The following is a 24696-nucleotide window of genomic DNA, read 5'->3' as shown; positions in this document are numbered from 1 at the left end:
GAGAGCCTCGCTGTCGTCTTCCCCCTTCTCTGCCCTCCCCTCAGCAACTACGCACTTCTTAAATCTGCCCTTTCCCCTAGCCCTGGCGTTAGCCCCTGTGGCGAACCGTGATGTGGCCCCCGGAGATAGGGTTGCCCTAAAGGAGCCTGGAATTTAGAAGGCTAGGACCTATGGTTTGGGGCCAGGTTTTGACGTGGCGTTTTCATCTCCGCAAAATGGCTCTAGAAATAATCGCACACAAAAAGTAACTTTCTCTGCGTCATTAAAATGATTGCGATTCCGTTCATCTGCTACATTTTTCTAGGACTTTATATCTCTTCATCCACTGAATACTTGGTCTCCTTCCAATCTTTTCCTCACCTTTTCCCCAGTGTATGATGTTTTTAATTGTATTTTAAATTTCGGGGGGCCAGATGGATGGTCTTTCCTGAGCCATGGTGGTAGGGTTCTGGCTTTAGGTCTGGGATTCACACCACGGGTCTGCTCCTTACTTTGTAACCCTAACCACATCATTGCCTCTCTCTGAGCTTCAGTTTCCTTTCCTCTAAATTAGGCATCCTTAAGACATGTAGGAAACTGCCCATTGTAGCCTTTCTGTGGTAGCATAAAATTGGAGGCAGCTTAGAGACCCATCACCAGGGGAATGGATAAGAAAAATGTGATATATGTAGAAGATGGACCACTAGAATGAATCAGATCTACGTGCAGCAACAAGGCTGGATCTCTCAAAAACTGAATGTTGAGTGAAAAAAGAAACAACAAGATTTATAGTACAATACTGTTTATGTAAATTAAAACACATAACAATACCATATATTTTTCACAGATACACAGATATGCAAATAAACACATGAACGGTGAATTGGAAGGACATACATTAAATACACGAGAGTGAGTGCCTATGTGGGAGAGGGGATTGGATCAGTGATGGGTGATGGAGGGTATGAAACAAAACAAAGAATAAAGGGGACTCGCATGGACCAACGATGATGTAGTGTGCCAAGAACTGAGGAGTAGGGTCAACTCAATTCTGTGCACCTGAGAGAATAAGTAAATAAATAGTAAAGTGAGTGCCCAGGGAGCAAGCTAGCTGGGTAGACTCCCGGGCTTGGCTTTCCCCCACCCTGTAACATGCCTCCTCCGAATTTAGTCAAAGCTTATACCGAAGTTCCAGCTGTATACAGTGGGAGCCCTCTTCAGAAGGGCTCTCATCCCAGACTGAATAGCCCCTCCAGAAGCCATTACTTTGTAGGGGGCATTTTCTAACCTCATTAGTTCCCCCTCAACTGTGATCCCCAAATCCCAGTCTCTATTCTCCAAAGTGGTCCACTTTTAGGAACACCTTGTGTGCGTTTTGGAGAGGAGACTGATACAGAAGTTGGAATGGTACCTGGGGGCTCCAGGCTTTGGGAAGAGGTGGGGTTCTCAAGTATCCTGTCCCCCGCGTTCGTGTTCAGAGCCTGGGCCACAGGAGGAAGATTTTACGAGATGGAAGCCCACCCTCTTGCTGCATACATACGTACATTTTAAAAATTCTATGCTCTGACCACTCTACTTCCTACTGCAGGCACATACTTTCCTTTGTCTTCTTTTAATTAGGTACATACGTGTGTGTGTGTATGTGCTATACGTCTCCACATACAGGCATTTGCTCACATGTGTGCACCAGGCAGTGGTGCCTTCCCACACAAAGTCACACAGAAACAGTCCCATTCAATCATACCTCCCCACATGTGGTCATGCAAACAGGACACACACACACACACACACACACACACACACAGAGTCAAAAAGAGAAAACATCCAATATAGCATTGTTCTTTTCAGTTTTCCATTTACAAAATCCAATGGTGAATCCAGGCAGTTAGAAAAAAGAAATGGAGGAAAACCCTCCAGAATGTACCCTATCTACTCCCACCCCTGTGGTCCCCCCACCCCACTCCCTGGGAAAGGCACTCCCATCACTATCACTGAGAGAACAGGTACCCTCACCCCAGCCTCTCAGCCACTCTGGCCTGCCTTTCCAGGGCCACCCCACAGCCAGGCTCATTAACGTCTCTCCTGCCTAGAGTGCCCTCCCCATTCCTCTTGGGCCAAGGCTTCCCCAGTTCTGGGGCTGTCTTGGGGATAGGGAGGGAGCTTAGGACAACAGCTTCTATCAGGAAGGGAAAGGGCGTAGATAAATACAGATCTCCCACTCCCCCAGGAAATGATAGGGGGACAAAGAATCTGGGCAAGGCCAGGCAAAGGAATGCCAGCTTAGCTCACCAGTCCATAAGAACTGGCAGTGATGTAAGCCCAGAGTGGACTCTGCCCTGGAAGGGAGGCTTGGGCTCTCCCACCTGGAGAATCTGGCTGCAGTCTGCTCCACTTTGGGTGGAGGGAGGAAGGGGGAGAAGGCTACTCAGGGGAAGGAAGTTGTGGGCTGAGGGCCCAGGAGGCCAAGGGCTACCGAGAGGGGCTTGAGGCCCCTGAGGCTTGAAGGGGACAAAAAGAGGTCAGATAGGAATGGACTCAAGTCCACAGTGCCTTGGAGCTTATACCACTATGTGTTACACCAAGGCCACCCCCTAACTTTTCATCTTCCATAGAATAGTGTGAACCCAGGAGACAATTCTGGGGTTGAGTTCTGCTCTGACCCCAGGCACTGGGATCCAGTTACTCTGGGGAGTTTGGCTCTCTCCCTACACTTCCCTGGGAGAAATGCTCCTGCCTGTATGGCACCCACATCAGCCTTAGTGGGGCTGGAGTGGATTTCCATCCTCAGGAAGAGGAGTTGGGGGCTGGGGATCCAGGAGGCAGCTCGAAAGAATGCAGCCAAGCTTGGGTCTCTTCAGCTTGAGGCGTGCAGCTCACATCCCAGGTCCTAGCCTGGGCCCATCCTAGGGGTCCTTCTCCCTCCACTTCTGGCTTCTTGAACAGCTGCTCAAGAAACATTTAGGAGGTCTGGACATGGTAGGAAGTGGGAAGAAACCAGGCTTGGGACCAGGGTTAGCTTAAAACAACATTGCACACAACATAGCAATTAAACATCTCTGCTCCCTGGGGACCCAGCACCCCCTTTGGTCCCTGTTGTAAGCAGATGAATTTCTCCCCAACATCCAGGCCTTGCTAAAGGACCCAGGAGGGGAGGGTGCATGGGAGCAGAGGGGGCAATAAGAGCTCTGGAAGTCTATTTTACAGGACAAATTTCTGCCTTCTGGACAATGTCAGAAGGAGAGACATTAAAGCAAGAAAGCCTGTCTTCTCAACTGTTAGTAGAAAACCCTGCATTTTCAGTCTTGTTTTCTTTTTCTGAATTGTCACTTCTGAGAGAAAGAGGAAGAAAGAGAGAGAGAGAGAGAGAGAAGAAAGGAGAGAGATCGTAGAAGTGGAGAAGGAGGCAGGGGAAGACAGGCCCCACAGAATTAGAAACACCTCTTTCCCAGTCTCCCACTCCAGGCTCCAACCCTGGGGAGGTGTTGGCAAAGGTGCCTAGATTCCAGGTGGTTCGAGGGGCTAGGGCTGGAGCTCAGAAAGAAAGGCTCCTGTGTGGGGCTCACCCTTCCCTTACTGCTGGCCCCATCACGGTAGCCATGACCTTCTCCCTGCCTGTCTGCCTACCAGCTTGCTTCACATGACACAGTAGGGTTCTCTGGGGGCCGGGGCACCTCCTGTGCCCCAGCAGGGGGCGTGAGTCCTCAGGCACTTCTTGAGGTCCTTGTTGAGCAGGAAGCAGACGATCGGGTTGACAGCAGCCTGGGCGAAACTCATCCAAACAGCGATTGCCAGGTAACGGTGGGGCACGGCACAGGCTTTCACAAACACTCGCCAGTAGCAGGCCACAATGTATGGTGACCAGAGGAGCAAGAAGAGCAGTGTGATTGCGTAGAACATACGGCCCAGCTGCTTTTCACCCTTGACCTCGTCCATGCCCAGGAGCCGTCGGCTGGCTGCGTGCCCATTCTGCCTGATACCCAGCAGGGTTGGTGGCATGGGCCCACGGCCAAAGCCAGCGATCCAGTTGGCAGCAGCCTGGCCGGTGGCCCCAGGGCCATGGAATGTCCAGTTCTGGCTGATGGCTGGCACCATCTGCACTGGCTTCATCTTGCGGTGACGATACTCGAAGAGGAGGAGCTTGCCATAGACAGCATGTGTAGCTGCCATGAGCACAGCCAACATAAGCATGAAGCCCAGCGTGTCATTGGCCTTGAAGTAGCGATGCTCAAAGATGCACTGGTCCTCCTCACGGATAAACTTGTAGGTGCCCACATCAAAGACGGGTGGGAAGGCCATGGCCACAGACAGGGTCCAGGCCATGCAGATGACAGCTGCGCATGTCCAGAGTGTCATGCGCTTAGCGTAGAAGCGGTGGTGGGCGATGGCCATGTAGCGGGTGACACTGATGCAGAATAGCATGAAGGCCGCATGGAAGCAAAAGAGCACGGCCATAAAGGCGACAATCTTGCAGCTGAGCGCACTGAAGGTCCATGAGGAGCCGTGGCGCACAGAAGCCAGCACAAAGGGGAAGCAGACAGCAGAGCGTATGCCGTCAGCCAGGCACAGGTCCAGTAGAAAGTAATAAGGAGCTTTGTGCAGGGCACGCTCCTTGAGCACCAGCAGGGACAGGATGGCATTGCCTGCCAGGCTTACGCACATGATCAGTCCCAGCAGCACCAGCTTCACGTAAGCTGATGCCGATGGTGGGGACAGTGCGCCGCTCACCTCTTCGGGCTCTCCAGTAGTGTTGGCCATACTGAGGGGCAGGTGCTGCTCCCAACCCTACGGGATCAGCCAGTCCAGTATTATTCGATGGGCCCTGGGGGACTCCATCAGTTGTCCTGCTCGGCTGCACCTGTAAATGGGGATAATGAGGGAGACACAGACACAGAGAGATAGAGAGATGAAGGCAGGAGAGAGCCAGAGACAAAAACACAGACAGAGGCACAGCATGAGAAAGGAGAGAACAAAGAGAAAACGGTGACAAAGATATAAATGGATACAAATTGAGATGGAAATGGGAGGATGAGTGTGAGAAGAGATAAGAAGAAATGGAACCAGAGAGACAGGGAAAGAGGGAGAGGGAATACGGAGATAGAGATGGAGAGAGAGAGAGAAACACAAGAAAAAGAAACAGTGAGAAACAGATGGAAAGGAAAGGTGAGGAAGAAACAGAAAGGGCAGTGTTAGTGGCCTCTGCACTTACTCCCCGGCTGGTGTCATGCCCTGCCCCTGGCCCATTGCTCTCCTACCCTCTCCTTGCTGGGTGAAGGAGGGTGCTTCACCTCTCTGGATGTCCTCTGTTACCTGTTTCCTCCATTGGTAGGTCTGTGAGGTGGGGATGTTGGTGCAGCTCTTCTCCCCCTTTGCAAAGCCCCAAGGTTATGTTCTTCAGACCATTTTGATTTCTGCCCATAGTAAGCCATACATTTTACATCATAACCCCATACATATACACATGCATGCACACATAACTGAATCAAAAGTTTCGCAAAACAGCACTGATCTTATGTGTGATGTACCCCATTAGTTCTATTCTATTTCATGATTTGTTTTCATTAATGCTGGCCACTAAATAGGTTAAATAGGTTTTTATATTATTATTATTTATGATCTGCAGTGTGCTTAGGATGCTCAGGAAAGAGTAGGAAGACTAGTGTGGTGGAAAAGGCTAGGCACAAAAACAGCGGTAGAAAGTGAAATCACAGAGATGTCTGGAGCCAGACTGTATAGGGCTGTGGGCCATGACAAGGACTTGGGTTTGTATTTTGAATGGGGCAGGGAGTACCATGAATATCAAGATATGTGTATGCTTGTGTGCACTCATTCATTGAAAAATGATTTATTGAGCAGCTACTGTGTGCCAGGTGCTGGGGACACAGCTGTGAACCAGATAGAAAAGGATCCTGGCCCTTATGGAGCTGATATTCTAGATAATAAAGAATATATACAGGTGAGGTACAGTAGGTCAGATGATGATAAGCTTCTAAAAAGAAAAGTAGGGCAGCCCAGGTGGCTCAGCGGTTTAGCGCCACCTTCGGCCCAGGGCATGATCCTGGAGACCCGGGATCGAGTCCCACGTCGGGCTCTCTGCATGGAGCCTGCTTCTCCCTCTGCCTGTGTCTCTGCCTCTCTCTCTGTGTTTCTCATGAATAAATAAATAAAATCTTTAAAATAATAAAAATAAAAAGAAAAGTAAATGAGGGAAAGAGGCTATGAAGTGCTAGGGGTGGGGGAAGTATACTTTTAGATGAAATGGACAGGGAAGGCTTCATGGAGGAGGTGTCATCTAAGCAAAGTCTTAAAGGTGGTGAGAGTGAGCCATGTGGATACTGGAGGGAAGAGAAGTCCAGGCAGAGGGTACAACCAGTGCAAAGGCCCTGAGGTGGGAGCACATGTGGTGTATTTGGGGAAGGCAAGGAGGCCACTATGCATGCAACGGAATGAGTGATCATAAAGTGGTGGGAAGTGAGGTCAGAAAGGTGGTGAGGCCAGATCACGCAGGCCACGGTAAGGATTGTGACTTTTACTCTGAGTGAGATGAGAGCCACGGGGGCAGAGGTGAGATGTGATAATGACCCGGGATTGAAAAGGATCCCCCTTGCTGTGAGGAGGCCAGGTGGGGCAAAGGTGGAAGTAGGGAAAACTACACAGGAGGCTCCTGCAATAATTCAGGTGAAAAATAAGGGACACTCTGTGTCTCTTACCCTGCTTTATTTTTCTTCATAAAATTAATTTTTCTAATGCACTATATAATTTACTTAAAATTCAGTTTATTGTCTGCCTCTCCGTATTTGAATGAAAGCTCCACAAGGGCAGGGATTATAGATTCAGACATCCTCCTCTAGAGGAGCAATGCACAACGCATAGTAGGCCCTTGGACAAAGGCTGTTAAAACAATTGGTTGAGGGACTAAATGGGCTGGTGGCTCAGGGAGGGAGGCCTGGAGGCATCCAAGGAGGATTTGCTGAAAAAGCAGCCTAGGAAGTAAAGGAGTGGGAGGACACGGGCAAAGCCTTCCTGTTGTGTGTGAGCTGGGGGCAGGGGAGGGGAGTGTGATAATGTAACATTGTAGGTCCCAGAGGGAAGCTGGAGAAGCTCAGAACTACTGTTAGGGCTGAGACGGCCTTGAGGTTGAAGGACAAAGGGCTGAGTGGAGCCTTTCTACCCTCTCCCTCCCAGGAAAAAAAAAGTCACCCCTCAATACTGTTTCCCAGCTCAATCCAGCCTGGCCTGCCACAGCCATCTGGGGCCAAGCTTTTTTGATGACACTCCGAAGTCTCAAATGCAATGCCAATAGACCATGAGAAGGTGCCAGGGCAGGGGCTTGGGAGAATTGGGGTTGGTAGACGCCCTTTTAGGTCCTCAAGGCCTGATAGCTCCCACAGAACTGCACCAGCTGACAGCTGGGTATGTGTAAATGTGTACACACACAAACACACACACACACACACACACACACACACCTTAGCCTTGAGGAGAAGAAGGGGGAAAGCATTACAGACAGAGAGAGATTGGATATAAAAGAGAATCAGAGATACACAGTGTTCGAGAAAAGAGGTTTGTGAGAGAGAGAGAGACAGAGAGACATGGGAGGGAGAAGGGGGGAAATAAACAGAGAAAGGAGAGCAGGCCTTACCCACAAACAGGAAGAGATAGAAATAGAGACAGAAAAGGGAAGAAGAGTGAGAAAAAGAGACAGAGACACACAGAGAAACAGAGCACAAGAGAGAAGGAAGGAGGGAGGGAGAGAGAGACAAGGAGAGGGATAATGCCAGGAAAGAAAGGAGAATAATATAGAGATATAGAGACGGGTTGGAACAGAGGGAGAGATAGAGACAGGGAGAAGCAGAAATAAGATGGTGAGAGTGGGAGACACAGAGAAACACACTAAGATCAAGAAGGTGGATAATTCATAGCCCAGAGCTTTGGTGAAAACAAAACCAGACACTAAAATGAAACAAAACAACACAAAACAATAGCCGCAAACGAACAAAATCTGGGGTAGCCTGGAAAGCTGGGGTAGCTCTAGAAGGGAGAAGGTTCTTTTGAGCACACGGGTGGCCATGGCCTGGGCCCATCCTGGGCTAAAACTGTGAGCGCATGCACACAACATATACACACCTGCTCGTGCCCAGACCCCCTCAGAAAGATAGGTAGACACTCACAGACACATAGGCTACTGCTGTGGAGACCTATGGACAGTAACCAGTTCACTCACAGGGACATCGCCTTGCAAGCATGTACGTGGTCTAGGGGGCCTTCCGCAGGCACAGCATTCAGTCTGAACAGTGTGTCGTCTTCAACAAAGGCGTTACTGCCCCCTAGGGGACATTTCGGAAAGTTGTAGGAGCAGTTTGGGTTGCCACAATGCACGGGCATAGGATATCCTTCTAACCGAAGGGGTCCGGGGAAGGATGCTGGCCATCCAATGATGTGTGGGGCAGTCCCACACAGCCAACACATGTCTTGAATCCGTAGGACTTTGGCCTAGTAATGAACTGAACCTTGAATCTAATAAGTCTATTTCGCATATAAATACAAATTTCCCCCTAGTTCAATATACCCTGCATTACCCAGGAATACAGCTGACAAGTAAGTCCAGAGGAGACTGTACTTTGTTTGGGGGAGCACTTTCTTTGAGTTAACTATTTTGGAAAATCTTACCCTTAGGCCTTTGCCTGTCATTTTCCTGCACTTTGAGCAAGGGGTAGCTTCTGATTTTTCCTCTTCCAAACCCACATTTACTCATAAGATATTACAAGCCTCTAACTATCTTATTGAATTTCCTGGGGATTGCCATGTCTAACACATTCACATATCAAAATACAAATTACTTCCTTATAAATCACTTTCCATTTATTTATTTATTTGTTTATTTATTTATTTATATTAGAATTAATACAACATGCAGATTGCATGAAGTACTATAAGGATTTTCTTTTGAAATTATATGTGCAGAGAGACTATATTACCTAAGAACTTCATTTCCGTATAGTAAAGGGGTGTTACAAAATGTTACATAAAAGAGGGTGTTAGGTATGAGAGGGATGAGAATTGCTCATATACACAGACACACTCAGACACACCTATGTGCAATGGCTCATAAACCCACAATTCTAACCCCCCTAACACACACACGCACACACACACACGGATGAACACTCAAATCCTGACAGATACACATACTCAAACCTACTCACACATAGACTCATATATACAATTACTCGATTTTTCAAATCTCACATAGTCAGACACAGGCACGGACACAGTGGCATACCTATGTCATCACATACACTGTTACACAAATTAATACTCAAAGTCACTTACATATACCACCATATTCACATGCACTTGAACTCTGCCACATGCATACACACAAACACACACATGTATGTACACACAGACAGAATCCTCCTCAGATATCCACAAATATATCTGCATGGAGAAAAAAACAGACAAGCTAGCTCACATATACACACATGATGTACTCTAACACACAGAGGCCAAGTGATCCAAACTCTTTCACATACATTAGCCATACTTGCCAAAACAGACATATAAATTCTGGCACATGTACACACAGATACCCATTCATGCACACACTCACTTATACAGGAAAGTATACCAGCTCCAACAGACACAAAGAGAAAACATGCAATATATAACACAACCAACCACAAGGAGAAAAACTGCCCATGTATACAAACATACTATTGCACAAACAGACACGTGTACATACACAAACTTGCTCACATTACTTGATATACACACCCTGAAACAGGTATACACCCAGAGACAAACCCACATATGTGCACATACCAGCCAATTCCTTCAGGCACAGGTGGAAACAGCAGAGTTGCTCGGCTGGTGGGCACATACCATAGCAGGGAGTCAGACCAAGAAAGATTCTAGGGGGTCAAAGGGAGATTGTAAATGCTTGGATCCCTTTCTATTGAAACATCCCAGATAGTCTGTTATTATTTATTTTTATTTTTATTTTTATTTTTGTAAGATTTTATTTATTTATTCATGAGAGACACACACAGAGAGAGGCAGAGACATAGGCAGAGGGAGAAGAAGGCTCCATGCAGGGAGCCCGATGTGGAACTCGATCCTGGGGCTCCAGGATCATGCCCTGAGCCAAAGGCAGACGCTCGACCACTGAGCCACCAAGGTGCCCCAACTCTTTTGTTAATTGCCTTGATTTCTGCTTCTTTAGAAAAAAACTTTTTTTCCTTCTAAAACATTTCAGATATAAAAAAGTATAAACTGTAAAAAATCCAGTAATGAACTTCAGTGCACTCATCGCCCAGATTCACCAATGATCAACCCTTATGGTCTTGTTTTGCCTATAACCTCACTTATTTCCCCCACTTTCCAAGTATTCTGAAGCATATCTATTATATCATTCATCTATAAGTATTTCACGGTATTTCTGAAAGGACTCTTAAAAATGTTACAATATATTTTTTATTATTTCTTGGTTTATTTGCTGATTTGCTTGTGACTGGCTTTTATTTATTTTATTTTATTTTTTTGTGACTGGCTTTTAATGTTAAAAATTAGCCAAATCTGATTCTTGGTGGGATTTCATAATTTATTTCATAATTAATTATTACCTTTTGTTTTTAGGTAAAAATATTCGTCAATAAAAGAATAAAACCTGACTGCAATTGAATTGATTCATTAAAGGGAAAGCTAGGCCTTTTTTTAAAAAAAATATTTATTTATTCATGAGAGACACACAGAGAGAGGCAGAGACACAGGTAGAGGGAGAAGCAGGCTACACTCAGGGAGCCCAATGTGGGACTCAATCCTGGAACCCCAGGATCACGCCCTTGGACCAAAGGCAGGCACTAAACCACTGAGCCACCCAGGCGTCCCAGGAAAGACAGGCCTTTAAGGCTTTGCTTCCAGAGCACTACTCTCTTAAGAATGCAGAAGACCTCAAATTTGTTTTTTTAAAAAATCAGTTTTTGAAGATCTGCTGGCCCCCTTCAATACTTCACATTCAAGTAGATTTAGATTTTTTTGTATATTTTTTTAATTGGAGTTCGATTTGCCAATATATAGTGTAACACCCAGTGCTCATCCCATCAAGTGCCCCCCTCAGTGCCCGTCACCCAGTCACCCCATCGCCCTGCCCACCTCCCCTTCCACTACCCCTTGTTCGTTTCCCAGAGTTAGGAGTCTCTCATGTTGTGTCACCCTCTCTGATATTTCCCACTCATTTTCTCTCCTTTCCCCTATAATCCCTTTCACTATTTTTTATATTCCCCGTATGAATGAATTTTTAAGATATTTCTTTTCCCATCAAAATGGGCTTTTTGATTAAAGCTGGAAAATCAGGAGACTCAGAAACTCACAAGACATATTCCCTTCCCAAATAATCCAGGCTGTCCCTAATTTAAGCAATTTAATGAGGATTGTCCCAAATTTGGATTCAGTTGCCAAATAAGCCCTCTCATCCTCACCCTAAAAGTCCAATTTGCGTGGAAAAGTTATCAAAAGAAACTTCATTTCCCAGTAGGCTATGTTGATCAACTGTCCATGAAACAAACACTCTCACAAAGAGAAATATTTGGACTTTTAGAAGCATCTCAAAGGGGTACCTGGGTGGCTCAGTGGGTTAAGCATCTGTCTGCCTTCTGCCAGGGTCATGGTCCCAGGGTCCTGGGATAGAGCCCTGCATCCAGCTCCCTGCTCAGCAGGGAGTCTACTTCTCCCTTTCCCATTGCCCCTCCCCGCTGCTTGTGTGCTCTCTTTCTCAGATAAATAAATTAAATCTTAAAAATTTTTTTAATATTTTATTTGTTTATTAATGAGAGACACAGACTGAGAGAGAGAGAGAGGCAGAGACACAGGCAGAGGGAGAAGCAGGCTCCATGCAGGGAGCCCGATGTGGGACTTGATCCCGGGACTCCAGGATCACGCCCTGGGCCTAAGGCAGGCGTTAAACCGCTGAGCCACCCAGGGATCCCCTAAAAAATTTTTTAAAAATTAAAAAAAGGCAACTCAAAATGCAAATTAAGAAGCCTGGCTCTTTTATGAGATGGGTTAGAGTATTCTTTTTTCTTTTTTATTCAGGTTAGAACATTCTTAGATGGAGCTCAACCAACTCGTGACAGGGTTGCATGATTAACAAGTAAAGCTAAGATGTCCCTCCCAGTAGAATCTCAACGTTCTGTCAGGAACATTCTAGCAGTCTGCCAGGAAATTGTCCACATCATATTTGGGACCAATGGAGTAAAAAGAATAAGAAAGGGGTCACTTTCAACTATTGCTACTAGGAGACACAGTGATGACGGGTCAAAGGACACTGAAATGTCACTAAGAAGATTGAATCAAAAGGGTTTTCATTTTATATTGATGCATCTCTAGATGTTGATTAATTGTGCTCAGCTCATAGTAAGGAAGTGCTCGGTTCATAGTAAGAAAGCCTGAAGAGAAATGCAAGAAGCACCAAAATAAACTAAGGTTGAAATATTCAAAGTGATACATGAATATTTTCTAATATCATGGAAACTCTGTATTAGTCCATGCACTGCTGCTGCTGTTGAGATGGCATGAAGTTTACATTCTGGAATTTGTTCTGAAAATGCCGAGATTCATGCACTAAGGAGCATTCATGTATAAAAGTTTGCCTGTAGGTCTAATTTCCACAATAAATGATGCTAAGTGAATTTGATTAAATCCGAGCTACCACCCACCGGTGTGTTGGATTTCTGTGAAGCTTTGGGGTCAGTACACTTTTCTCTACTGTTTTAAATCTAAGTGTTTAAGGATTTTGTAAAAGATTTATGAGCTAAAAGAAAATTTTCAGCATTTTTTGTGAAAGACTCGCATTTGCAGCTTTGATGCTTACTCCTTTCAACAAATGGCTCTTTGAGCATATGAATAAAGTTATAACAAAAAATTTTTAAGACACCTGGGGCATCTGGGTGGCTCAGTGGTTGAGCACCTGCCTTTGGCTCAAGTTGTGATCCCATGGTCCTTGAATGAATCCCGCATCAGGCTTAGCGCAGGGAGTCTGCTTCTCCCTCCGCCTGTCTCTGCCTCTCTGTGTCTCTCATGAATAAATTAATAAAATCTAAAAAAAAATTTAAGATAGTCAAAAATATATGAAAGTATACTGTCAAGGTTTATGGATTCAAAGCAAAATTAAAACTTAGAAGCGAGGTTATATATGATTCCCTGGGCGATATTTAGTTGGTGTTTTTAAGTTGAATACTAAAAAAAAGACTTATTTGTCTGTGTCTACTTAGGACAAAGGTTTCATCAATTATCCAAGTTCTGATTATTGCAGAGAAGGGAGTTTTAACTACTAAAACAAAACAAAAAAATCTTTGACCATTTGCTGCCACCCACTCATGCAATACGTTTCCTGTTGATGGTGACCACTAAGAGACAGCAGAGATCATTAGCTATTTCGAGTATAAAACCTGGGTCTTGGGGCACCTGGGTGGCTCAGTGGTTGAGTGTCTGCCTTTGGCTCAGGTTGTGATTCCGGGGTCCTGGGATCGAGTCTCGCATCGGGCTCCCCGCGGGGAGCTTGCTTCTCCCTCTGCCTATGTCTCTGCCTCTCTCTGTGTAGCTCACGAATAAATAAATAAAATATTAAAAAAAAAACCTGGGTCTCTACCTGGCCATGGTAAAAACAAGTGAGTTATGAAAGGGAGGTGAAAGAGAGAGGGACTAATAAGCAGTTAGCTATTGTGTTTCTTAAGAAAGGTTGGTATGGTGTGAAAGCTTCAGAGAAACCAAAATGGCACCCGATGTCCTCAAAGCTAATGCTTTTCAGGTGAGCTTTGCTAACCTGCAGAATCATGCAGCTATGTTTCATACATTCAAGCTAATTACTGAGGACATTAGGGCTAACTGTGCCTGCACGACCACCATGGACTAAATCTTACTTTCAACACCAGGCTTTCCAAGATCAAGAAGTAGCAGGTCACAATATAAGCTTATATCTGTGTCAAAAGTACTAATGGTTATTTGTTTCATTTGTTTTGTTTGAATTTTTACCAAGAAACACAGTAACTTGATGTAGAATATCTATGCCCAGCACAAACTACATTACCAAGTCATGATGGAAATGTTCATAAATGAGTCAAATTACCATAAAATAAAGTAAGGCAGTCACAACTGAAGGCTCAGAAGTGGGCATGAATGTTTACCACTACAAACTTGCATGAGTGAATAAAAGTTATGTTTCCAGAAGTGAGTTTAACTGTGCTATGAAAAAATCCTGAAAAGATTTCACTTGAAAGTTGTATACAAATTCAGTATTTAGTAACTCCCCTCAAACTTTGCATTTTTGTATTTCTCATCATAATTCATATAATATAAAGAAAATATGGGGCACCTGGGTGACTCAGTCAGTTAAGCATCTGTCTTCAGCTCAGGTCATGATTTCAGGGTCCTGGGATCAAGCCCCGCATCAGGCTCCTTGCTCTCAGGGAGCCTGCTTCTCCCTCTCCTCCCTGCTCGTGCTCTCTTTCGCTTTCTGTCTCTCAAATAAGTAAATAAAAATAAAGAAAATGTAAGGAATTTCTTTTCACCCTAGTACCCCTAAATCTTCTTCAGTTTACTCTAATGTGCTATATAGATATTTCACCCTTTCCATGTGCCAAGTTGGGAATGCCCTAAGACATTCACATCTAGTCACATTGCACAAACACACTAGCACACATGGACAGATATGTGCATACAAGCACACATGTACATTGAGATTCAAATTTGCACTCACATCCAGACTTACGCCAGCTTATAAGCACAATCAGGTATATGCATATATGTACACACACACACACACACACACACACATCTCCTCTTCTACACAGAAAGTTAGGCATGTGTGTAGGCACCCACCTACCAGCAAATCATGCAAAGATATACAAAACATGCACACACACAGATAACCATCCTTAAATAGAAATATAGGGGCCTAGGCAGAGAAAAACTCCCCATACATATGGACACATGCAGACACATACATACCAAATCATATGGACCTGGGGTGCCTGGGTGTCTCAGTCAGTTAAGCATCTAACTCTTGATTTCGGCTCAGGTCATGATCTCAGGGTCATAAGACCAAGTCCCACTGGGGTCCAAGCTGGGCGTGGAACCTGCTTAAGATTTTGTCTCTTTCTGTCCCCCCTTGCTCGCTCGCTCTCTCTCTGTCTGTCTTAAGAAAAATAACCAAACTGTATGGACCTACATGCTTTCACATACAATCATGCATGCATAGACATAAGAACTGACATTCAGGCACAGGGTAAGTCGATTCACATCCTGTAGATCCAGTCCTTCCTCCACCCCAGGCTCTTATAGTAAGAGATTAAAATCCACTCTTTTATACAAACTTTGCCCTGGTACACAAACATTATACACATAGTACAGACATGCTCACACTTACTGGCATATCGCTCAGGTTCACTGCTACACACGCAGAGGCAGGCAGGCAAATATAGAGCAATGCAGACTCACATATACATAGCCACATAGCCACCAATGCTTATACACAGACACAAACCCTTAGATGCACACACCCATTCACACCTATGCATTCACTTACACAACACAAAAACATACATCCTGATACATGGCCATATAAGCACAAATCCTTTATACACACACACCATCATATATAAACCTGGATACTAACCTTATGTGTATAGACTCAACAGAAATTCACATGTATACTGTTTCAGCCTGACTACTACAAACCTATTTACATATTCAGATAAAAACACAGTGATGTGTGTGTGCACGTGCACAACACACACACACATGTGCACCCCTATATGCAGCATACCAGCAACACAGGTAACATCTGCACTCACAGGGACACACATCACCATAGATACAGATGTGTACATTCATACACCCAGGTGTACACTGGGAAATACACATGCATGGCCAAACCCCCTCCATTGACCTCCTAGACACACACTTCCTTTCTCATACACTCATGGGTTTATACACACACTGGGATACATATAAGTATAAAGCCAGTTTTATATACAATAACACATATACACAGAATCTGCTCACTTTCTTACACATACACATGGATACAGATGTGGCAAATATGCACATAGAAACTATTCCGTTGCACTTGAAGATGGACACATACTATTACTTATACACCAGGCACATGCAATAATTGTAGTACTAGGTAACACTTGATATGGCACAGAGGAGTTATTATGTGCCAGGCACTGTCCTAAGCACTTTTCAAATATTAACTTATCTGATCTTCACCCTATGAGATACATACTATTACTACCCTTACTTTACAAGTAAGAAACTGGCTTAATTTCTTACAAGTAAGAAGCTGACTTGCCCAAAGCCCCACAGCTAATAAATGGCAGAACTAGGATGCAAACCCAGAGCCTGGCTCCAGACAGCTTGCCCACTGAACTTACTCACATGGAAAAACACCTCTCTCTCTCTCTCTCTCTCACACACACACACACACACACACAAATACACACCACTCTAGCACAAACCCATGTACACATAAGCCATGTACCAACATACTTGGATACCAATAGCCACACACATGTAAGCACATACACAAACATGGATATGGTCACATTTACAGACACTTTAGCAGAGGCATATATGCCCTAGGAAAGATATACACATTCCTACACACACCCACAATCACACACCCCACCTAGATACACCCACACCATCAAACACACAAAACACCCAAGATATACCACCTACGCACCATCTGGATGAATCCACACTCACATGCAGATACACCCACATTCTCAGAAACATTCCCCACTCAAATACACCCAAACACTCTCTCACACACACTATCCAGATATACTCACATGCACACACCCCACACAGATTGACCTATATACTCGCTTTCACACACTACCCAGATCTACACTATCTGTCTCTCATACGCAAGCCAGAGAAGCTTCTTACTTAGATACACCCACACTCACACCCAGATAGGTGCACATTATCTTTCTTATACATCATTAAGACACACCCACTTTCATACATACCCAATACTGATACAGCCACACTCTCACATACATCCCATCTGAACACACTATCCTCATACACACACATCTCTAATACAAATACACCCACATTCACTCCACCCAGTTACACTCACACTCTTATATGCAATATTAGGTATACTCAGACCCACAGACATCCCTAACCTAGAGCCTTCATATTTGACCCAGGTGCACCTACAATCTCACACATGGTACCATGACACACACACCATTCAAAGACACCTACACAGAGCACACTCACAAATTCCCAACCAAGTATATTCACACACACAGATACCTACACATTATCCAGAGACACCTGTTAACACACAAATCCTATCCATTTATACTCATATTTTCTCTCGCTCACACACTCACATACCCCAAACACAGACCCACTCACACAGCCCAACCCAGACACGTCTACTCTCTAAAACATATATACACTATCTAGATTCATTCCAAATGGACCGCTGATACACACACACATCAACTAGATACAATTCACTACCCTCTAGATACATCTCCATTAACACACACACATCCCACTCAGATATATCCAATTCTAACACATGCCTCCCAGACGCATCCCAGATACATCCATGCTCTCATCCCCTCCATGCCACTCAGATGCACTCGTACTCTGAACACACACTTCCCACCCAGAAATGTCCCCCAAACTCTCTCACACACCCCATCCAGTTATAAACACACTCACACACATATCCAAGTACATACACACCCAGATACACCACCAAAAGCTCTTACAACACACCATCCAGATATAGTTTATTACACATTCCACCACCCAAATACACCTGTGCTTTCACCCACCCACCATTTAGATACATTCATATTCAAACACACTCTACCCAAACTATACCCATACAACACTGTCTCACACACAGCCCACACATACCATTACACTCTCTCTTACATGCCATCCAGGTATATCCACACCTCACACACATGACATCCAGATACATCCACTCACACCCTCCAACCCAGCAAATCCCACTTACAACCATCCAGATACACCTACACACTCCTCCCACCAGATATATCCATGCTGTCATAAGCCTAACCAAACTCAGAAACTCCTGCACTCTCTTTTACACATACACAAAATCCAGACTGTCCCCCTCTCTTAATCACCATCATCTAGAATACTCACACTCCACACACACGATGCACATACACCTATAATCTCTCACACACATTATACACACATCTCATCCACATACACACCCACGTACCAGCCATAGATACTCCAATTATATACACACTCACATATACCCCTATAATCACCCAGGTGTGCCCAAATTCTCTTTTACACACACACACCATCTAGATACATTCTATCATACATTTCCATTGCCTAATAGACTTATATGCTCACCCACTTACACACCATCCAGATTTACCCATACTTAAATGCTCCCACCTCATCATTACACTCATACTCCCTCATGCACACTCTACCCAGAAACACTCATACTCTCTCTTAACACAACACAGATACATCTACACTATATAACACATACACTATCCAGACACTACACCACTCTCTTGCACCATCCAGATACACCCATACCCACATACTCCTCGAAAACGCACATCTTCACACATATTCCCACCCAGCCATACCCAAACTCTCACTCACACCGTCCTCCACCCAAATAGGCTGATGTTCTCATAGCACCTCACAAATGTACCATTTCCATACTCCCACATTCACACTCACCCCTCCCAAATACAGCCAAATGTCTCACATACATATCTTACCCAGAAACACCCAGACTGTCTCTTACATACACGCAACCCAGATCCTTTCTCTCCCTCTGCCTCTCTCTCATTCTTTTACCAAATATACCACTTTCTACACACACACATAGCCCACACTCTGCCCAGATATACCGTTACTTATACATATATATTGACATCTAGATTTCTGCCTGGATGGCATAATTTGGGTGCTCTCTGTGAAAACCATTTACCAACCTTAGACACTATACAATGCCATTTTGTCCTGGCCTCTCAGTGGTGGGGGGTGGGGATGGGAAGGGAGGTCTTTGTGTTTCATGAAATCCATTTCTGGGATCCCTGGGTGGCGCAGCGGTTTGGCGCCTGCCTTTGGCCTAGGGTGCGATCCTGGAGACCCAGGATCGATTCCCACGTCGGGCTCCCGGTGCATGGAGCCTGCTTCTCTCTGCCTGTGTCTCTGCCTCTCTTTCTCTCTCTGTGACTATCATAAATAAATAAAAATTAAAAAAAAAAGAAATCCATTTCTAAGGTCACAGGCCCCCTTGCCTAGGAGGACATCAGTGATGATTGGTCCCTACTTCTTGAGTGTGAATGATGACAAGAATTATCCTGAGACACCCCCTCCGTCACTGCCCTGCAAAAGCCCAGCACATGGTTGAGGCCAGGGAGGTCCCAGAAAAGGGTCATGTATTGCTCAGGTGTTATAGCTTGCCATCCTGTAGGATGTCTACACAGAGCCAGATATGGTCTAGCAGGGTGCCACTGACTCTTAGACATGCACATCAGTATATGCTGGGGTGTACACATAGCATCACACAGACTCATAAGTACCCTCCTTTATCACTTCCTCAGGGATTAGGGCTATCTGCATAAGCCCAAGGCCAAATCTCTCTCACTCACACACATATACCATCAGACAGGCACATGCATAAATGCCTACACTTATCCCTACACATCAACACACTCATAGCAATGCACATTCACCTGCACTTGGTCCCACATGTGTACATCCATTTACTCTCAAACACAGGCATGCATACATGTGACATAATGCCCACAAATGACATACATTCACTCACAAACACAGGTATACATACAGGTATATTTCCACATGTCCACAGACAGGCAGACTCTACATCACACCCAATGAGACAATGAACAAATATGACACACAGAGGTGAGCTCCCAAATGTAGACACACACATTCCCAGACATGACCACATAAGCATTTTCACACATGCTCACGTGTGGGTGTGCCCACATACATAAACATCCAGATGGGTACATGCTTGTCAATGAGATGATGTATTCACATACAGACATTGAAGCACACGTAGACGTTTATACACAACTGGGCATGCATGCCTATAAGCATATTCATATGCACATAGATATGCACATCACTCATTCCTATATGTACACACAACCAGACACGGAGACACTAATTTACTGACAAAACACACTCACGCAATCATAATGAGAATGCACACTACGTATGTTCACATATGTTCATACTCATATAAGAAGCTATGCAAACAAAGATCCATTTATACCCACATTCTCAGATAGGCTTGGACACACACATGCACACATGGAAGAATGCTCAAATATTCTCAGATACTTGTAAGTCTTCATAGGAAGAATTGCTAACACTTATCACATACACATGCAAAGACATCCACACACACAAACATACATATGGCATGCATATACATTCACTCACACTTTTCTACAACATATGCTCCAGAATAAATATAAACATGCATATACAAATAATTAGAACTACACAAACTGGTACATTCACACACCTGTACACTCAGACAAATATAGGCAGGCATATTCACACACACACACACACACACTCAGATGTGCATGAACACATGGGCAAATATAAAGACATGTTCACTCAAATGCATACACAGCCAGATGTTCACACATCCTAGCATACACACACACATATACACTCATGGTCACTCACAGGCATATCCATACTCACACATTCACACTTGAGCTCAGAAAAACACATACTGAGCTCATACTGAGCACATACTGAGCTCAAACAAAACACATACTGAGTTATGCACACTAAATATTTTGAAATGTATTCACTCATGCATACCACAACCAGACTTGCACTCACACAAACACAATCAGACATGTATATAAATGCATTCTTTCACTTATGCACACAGCCTCTTGTGCATATATACACAGGCATAGACCCCCCTCAACAGCCATACCCGTATACATAATCAAATGTGTACACATGGGCACACCCACAAAATATGTTTTCATGCACAAAATGTGTGTTCACACACTCCCCCCACACACAATTAGTTCTCTTTATATAAGGGTGATCATCTACACTAACATTTCCCTAATTAGATGTGGACCTGTAGGTCCATCTATAGACAATAGGTACTCAGACACACACAGGCATACACACAATTCAAAATGCTGGACAATCCACACGGACATTAACACACAGGCCATATTCATACACATACATGACAGACACACCCACACAGAAGCATATTGACACACACATACCCTCCCATACATGCATGGACACACACACACACCCTGACACTCCCAAACACACCATTCAGATAATCCTACACTCATGTGCACACATAGGCACACACAAATTATGCAGATAAAGCTAGGCATCACCTAACTGGGCATGCATACCTCAGCATTCTGAAACCCTCATACTTATATGCATATAATCAGACATGTACACTCAAAGACAAATGGATATCACACACATATACAACTAGACATTCAACAGGCCTGTTGGCTCACAGAAACACAGTTTCACTCAGTCTCAGAATCAAACATGCCCATTTGCTTACCCACTCAGACATGCAAAGTCATACCTACTCCACTGTACACACACAAGCCTACCCAGACACTCACACACTTGCACACGCCATCGTGTGGTCTGGCTCACACACAGATTCATACACACCCACAATGCCCATGGACAGACACAAATACTCACAGACTGCACACATTCACAGTTATACATATATACCCATTCTTAGGCCCAGATGCATCCAAACCACAGGCTGGGTTCTCTCCCTTCTATATCAAATGCTTCTTCAGAAAAGTCTACTCTATACCCAGAAGCCCCACCCCTTCCTACACTCACCATGGGGTCTTCTTGGTCTCAGACTTTCCCCTCCTCCTCCCCTGGCCTTAAGGACCTTCCTCCAGCCACCCACCCCTCACTCAATGTTTCACCACATCTCCACATCCGGAAACCAGCCAGCAGACCCCACTGCCCCCCGCCCCAGTTCAGGCTCTAGGTTAGCAAATCCCTGGGACCCATCCCCCAAGGGTCTGGCTGCTGCATGGGCCACACCCCAGCTCTACCCAAAAGCCCTGTGATCTCAGAAGCTTCAGCCTTGTCTCCAGGCACTGCCAACCACTGACCACAGGCCCAACTCTTGCCAAGTTTCCCCTCAACAGAGAGATGCCTACATCACCAGGGCCAGGAATGCTGCAGGCTGTAAGCCAGGCCTCTGCTAGCTCATGGGAGTTCAAGCCTGTGTCTGTGTGTTTGTGTGTGCATGCGTGCGTGCACACACACACACACACAGGGGCAAGTGCAGGGAAAGGAGATTGGAGTGGAGTGGGGGTGGGAGGCTCTGCCTCTAGCCATCACTCATCACCCCCTACAAAGGAAGAGTGACAACATTGAGCCCCTCCTGCCTCCCTTCCACTCCCCAACCCCCATTTGCCTACCTGCTATCCTCCCTAGATCTCTGCCAAGACCCTGGAAAAGAGGGACCAGTCCCTCCTCCAAATAATCAATAACAATATTAATCATGAATAATCAGCAATATTGACTGTGAGCTTTGTTGTTGTTTCAGGGCCACTACGATGCACCTCCTTTATTTGCATGCACCAACTCATTTAGTCACCCCACACACCCATGAAGGGAGGGTTACTGGTCTCTCTGACAGATGGAAAAACTGAGGTCCAATAAGTGGCACACTCTCACTGAAGTTAGGGGGGGTACTTGGGGGAAGTGTCCCAGAAGAATCCATGTTCTCCACATATCAGGCTTTCCTACTCCTCCAGACATAAAGACCGTTGGCCACTGTGCACAAGGCCATAAGACCTGAGGTTCCCAGATACAACATGGGCATCCGCAACAGATAGAGAGCCTTAGATAGAGGCTGGGGCCCCCACTGTGGCCCCTTGCAGGTTGTGTGGCATGGTCCTGGCCTCCCCAGAGCCATCAAGCAGCCTAGGGCCTAAAAGTGCTTCCCACATGCACCTCACTTTCCCAGCAGTGGCTTCCTCCCTTTAGCTGAGAATCACAGCAATATCCTCAATGGGGAGTGAGCACAAATCTGTGCTACCTGTAGGGAGATACAGGGCAAAGTAGAAAGAAAGGAAAGCAGGGAGGGCGGGGAGAAGGAAAAGAGGAGTGGGTGGTGGTCTGGGCTGGAATCAGCTTCTCTGTCATTGTCTACCTACCTGCCTGCTCACACACAGAGACAGAAGCACATACACCCTGCAAGCAGGCCAAAGAACCTGGAGAAGAGCGGAGGAGGAGGAGGAGGAGGAGGAGGAGGGAGAGGGAGAGGGAGAAGAGGCAGCTGCAGGAGGCTGAGCCTGCCTGGGGTGCAGGCATTGAGGAGAGCACTGCAAGGTTCTCAGGCATGCCTTCCAGAGTCAGCACACTAGGGAATATTAACACGGCCTCTCACCCCAAAGCGACCATAATGATCAAAACAGACCCTGTGTGGGGTGTGGGGAAACAGGTGGTAGTTCCTCTCTCATGGGACATTTGGGATTGGGGAAGATGGAGATGGCTGGAGGACTCTCCAGGCTTGGGTGCCCAAGTAGTCCTTGTGGTAGAGCGGGAATGGGGCGTGGGGGACACAGTAACACAGTCAGAGAGAGAAAGAGAAAAAGAGAGAGAGAGAGAGCACGGCAGTGATGGAGACTCTGAAATATATGTGGGGAGACAGAAGAGAAGTCTCGGCCTCCCATCCTTGGTGGAGAGATGCTGACTACTTACCTGGGTTCTCGCAGCAGGGCTGTGTTGGAATCCAGGGAGGGGGTTCAGGCTGTCTCACCCACGATAAAACACTGCCCAGGCCACATTGTGGGACCCTCAGTGATCTGGCGGCCAGTGGCACTCCTGCTTCTGTTGCGTGGATATAGCAGCCGGCGGGTCTAAAACGCAGACATCAGGGGAAGCAGGCACCGAAGGGGTGCACCAGGCAGGATTGGGGGTGTAGGGGAACACCAGGGGGGCAGCACATAGCATTGGGGTGCCCAGCTAGCTGGCAGGTGAGGGTCCAGGCAGGTGCTTCCCCCACTACACACTCCCACCCCCATCTTCATGCCACCGCCAAGCTGGGAGGGGGGCCAGCGCTGGCCCCTGCCACCCGTCTGCCCGCCTGGCTGCCGGTCCCCCCTCCCCCGCCCCGTCTGCCTGCTGGCCGCCGCCTTTTGTCCTCAAAAGACACGGTCCCCGCGGGGCCTCTGCCAAGCTTCTAGCAGATGCTCAGGGGCCAAGGCTCCTCTCTGGGAGCACTCTGGCCATGGCCTGGGAGAGCCCCAGGCTGGGGGGCTCTCATCCAGGCTCACCCCGCTCCCTGGGCCTGATGGGGATGGGGAAAAGGTGCAGGTCTACAGCCAGAGGCAGCAGCAGAGGTGGTGTTGGGGAGGGGATGGACGCCAGAAAGAGGGGGTGGGGGTAGAGAGAGAGGCTGGCCTGATAGCTGTGTCCCGGGTTTTAGATCCGGGTTGAGGAGGGTGGCTCAGAGCATCCGGGGGGGGGGGGTCCAGATGCAAAACGGGGGTAGTGTGGGTCTGCCGCAGGCATGCTCCTGGCCTGGGAACCACCCCGGCTCACGCAGATCCAGGTCCCAAGATGTTGGGGACACCCAGCCTA

General features: G+C 46.1%; 1 protein-coding gene across 3 annotated transcripts; it reads right to left on the bottom strand.

The window, feature by feature from the left end:
• Nucleotides 1–764: 764 nt before the first annotated feature.
• GPR173 (G protein-coupled receptor 173) lies at nucleotides 765–24491 on the bottom strand. 3 transcript variants are annotated; one of them, XM_038587483.1, is made up of 3 exons: nucleotides 23815–24491; nucleotides 9802–9890; nucleotides 765–4834 (listed from the first exon to the last, which is right to left on the bottom strand). In XM_038587483.1, the coding sequence occupies exon 3, from the start codon at nucleotides 4732–4734 to the stop codon at nucleotides 3613–3615; it is 1122 nt and encodes a 373-aa protein (XP_038443411.1). In that variant the 5' UTR covers nucleotides 4735–4834; nucleotides 9802–9890; nucleotides 23815–24491; the 3' UTR covers nucleotides 765–3612. The 3 variants fall into 3 exon arrangements, with proteins under 3 accessions (XP_038443411.1, XP_038443413.1, XP_038443412.1); XM_038587485.1 differs by lacking the exon at nucleotides 23815–24491 and adding an exon at nucleotides 14348–14392; XM_038587484.1 differs by lacking the exon at nucleotides 9802–9890.
• Nucleotides 24492–24696: the final 205 nt, after the last annotated feature.

This window comes from Canis lupus, chromosome X, assembly GCF_011100685.1.
Source record: "Canis lupus familiaris isolate Mischka breed German Shepherd chromosome X, alternate assembly UU_Cfam_GSD_1.0, whole genome shotgun sequence".
Classification (NCBI taxonomy): Eukaryota; Metazoa; Chordata; class Mammalia; order Carnivora; family Canidae; genus Canis; species Canis lupus.
This window is presented reverse-complemented; position numbering and strand designations above follow the sequence as displayed.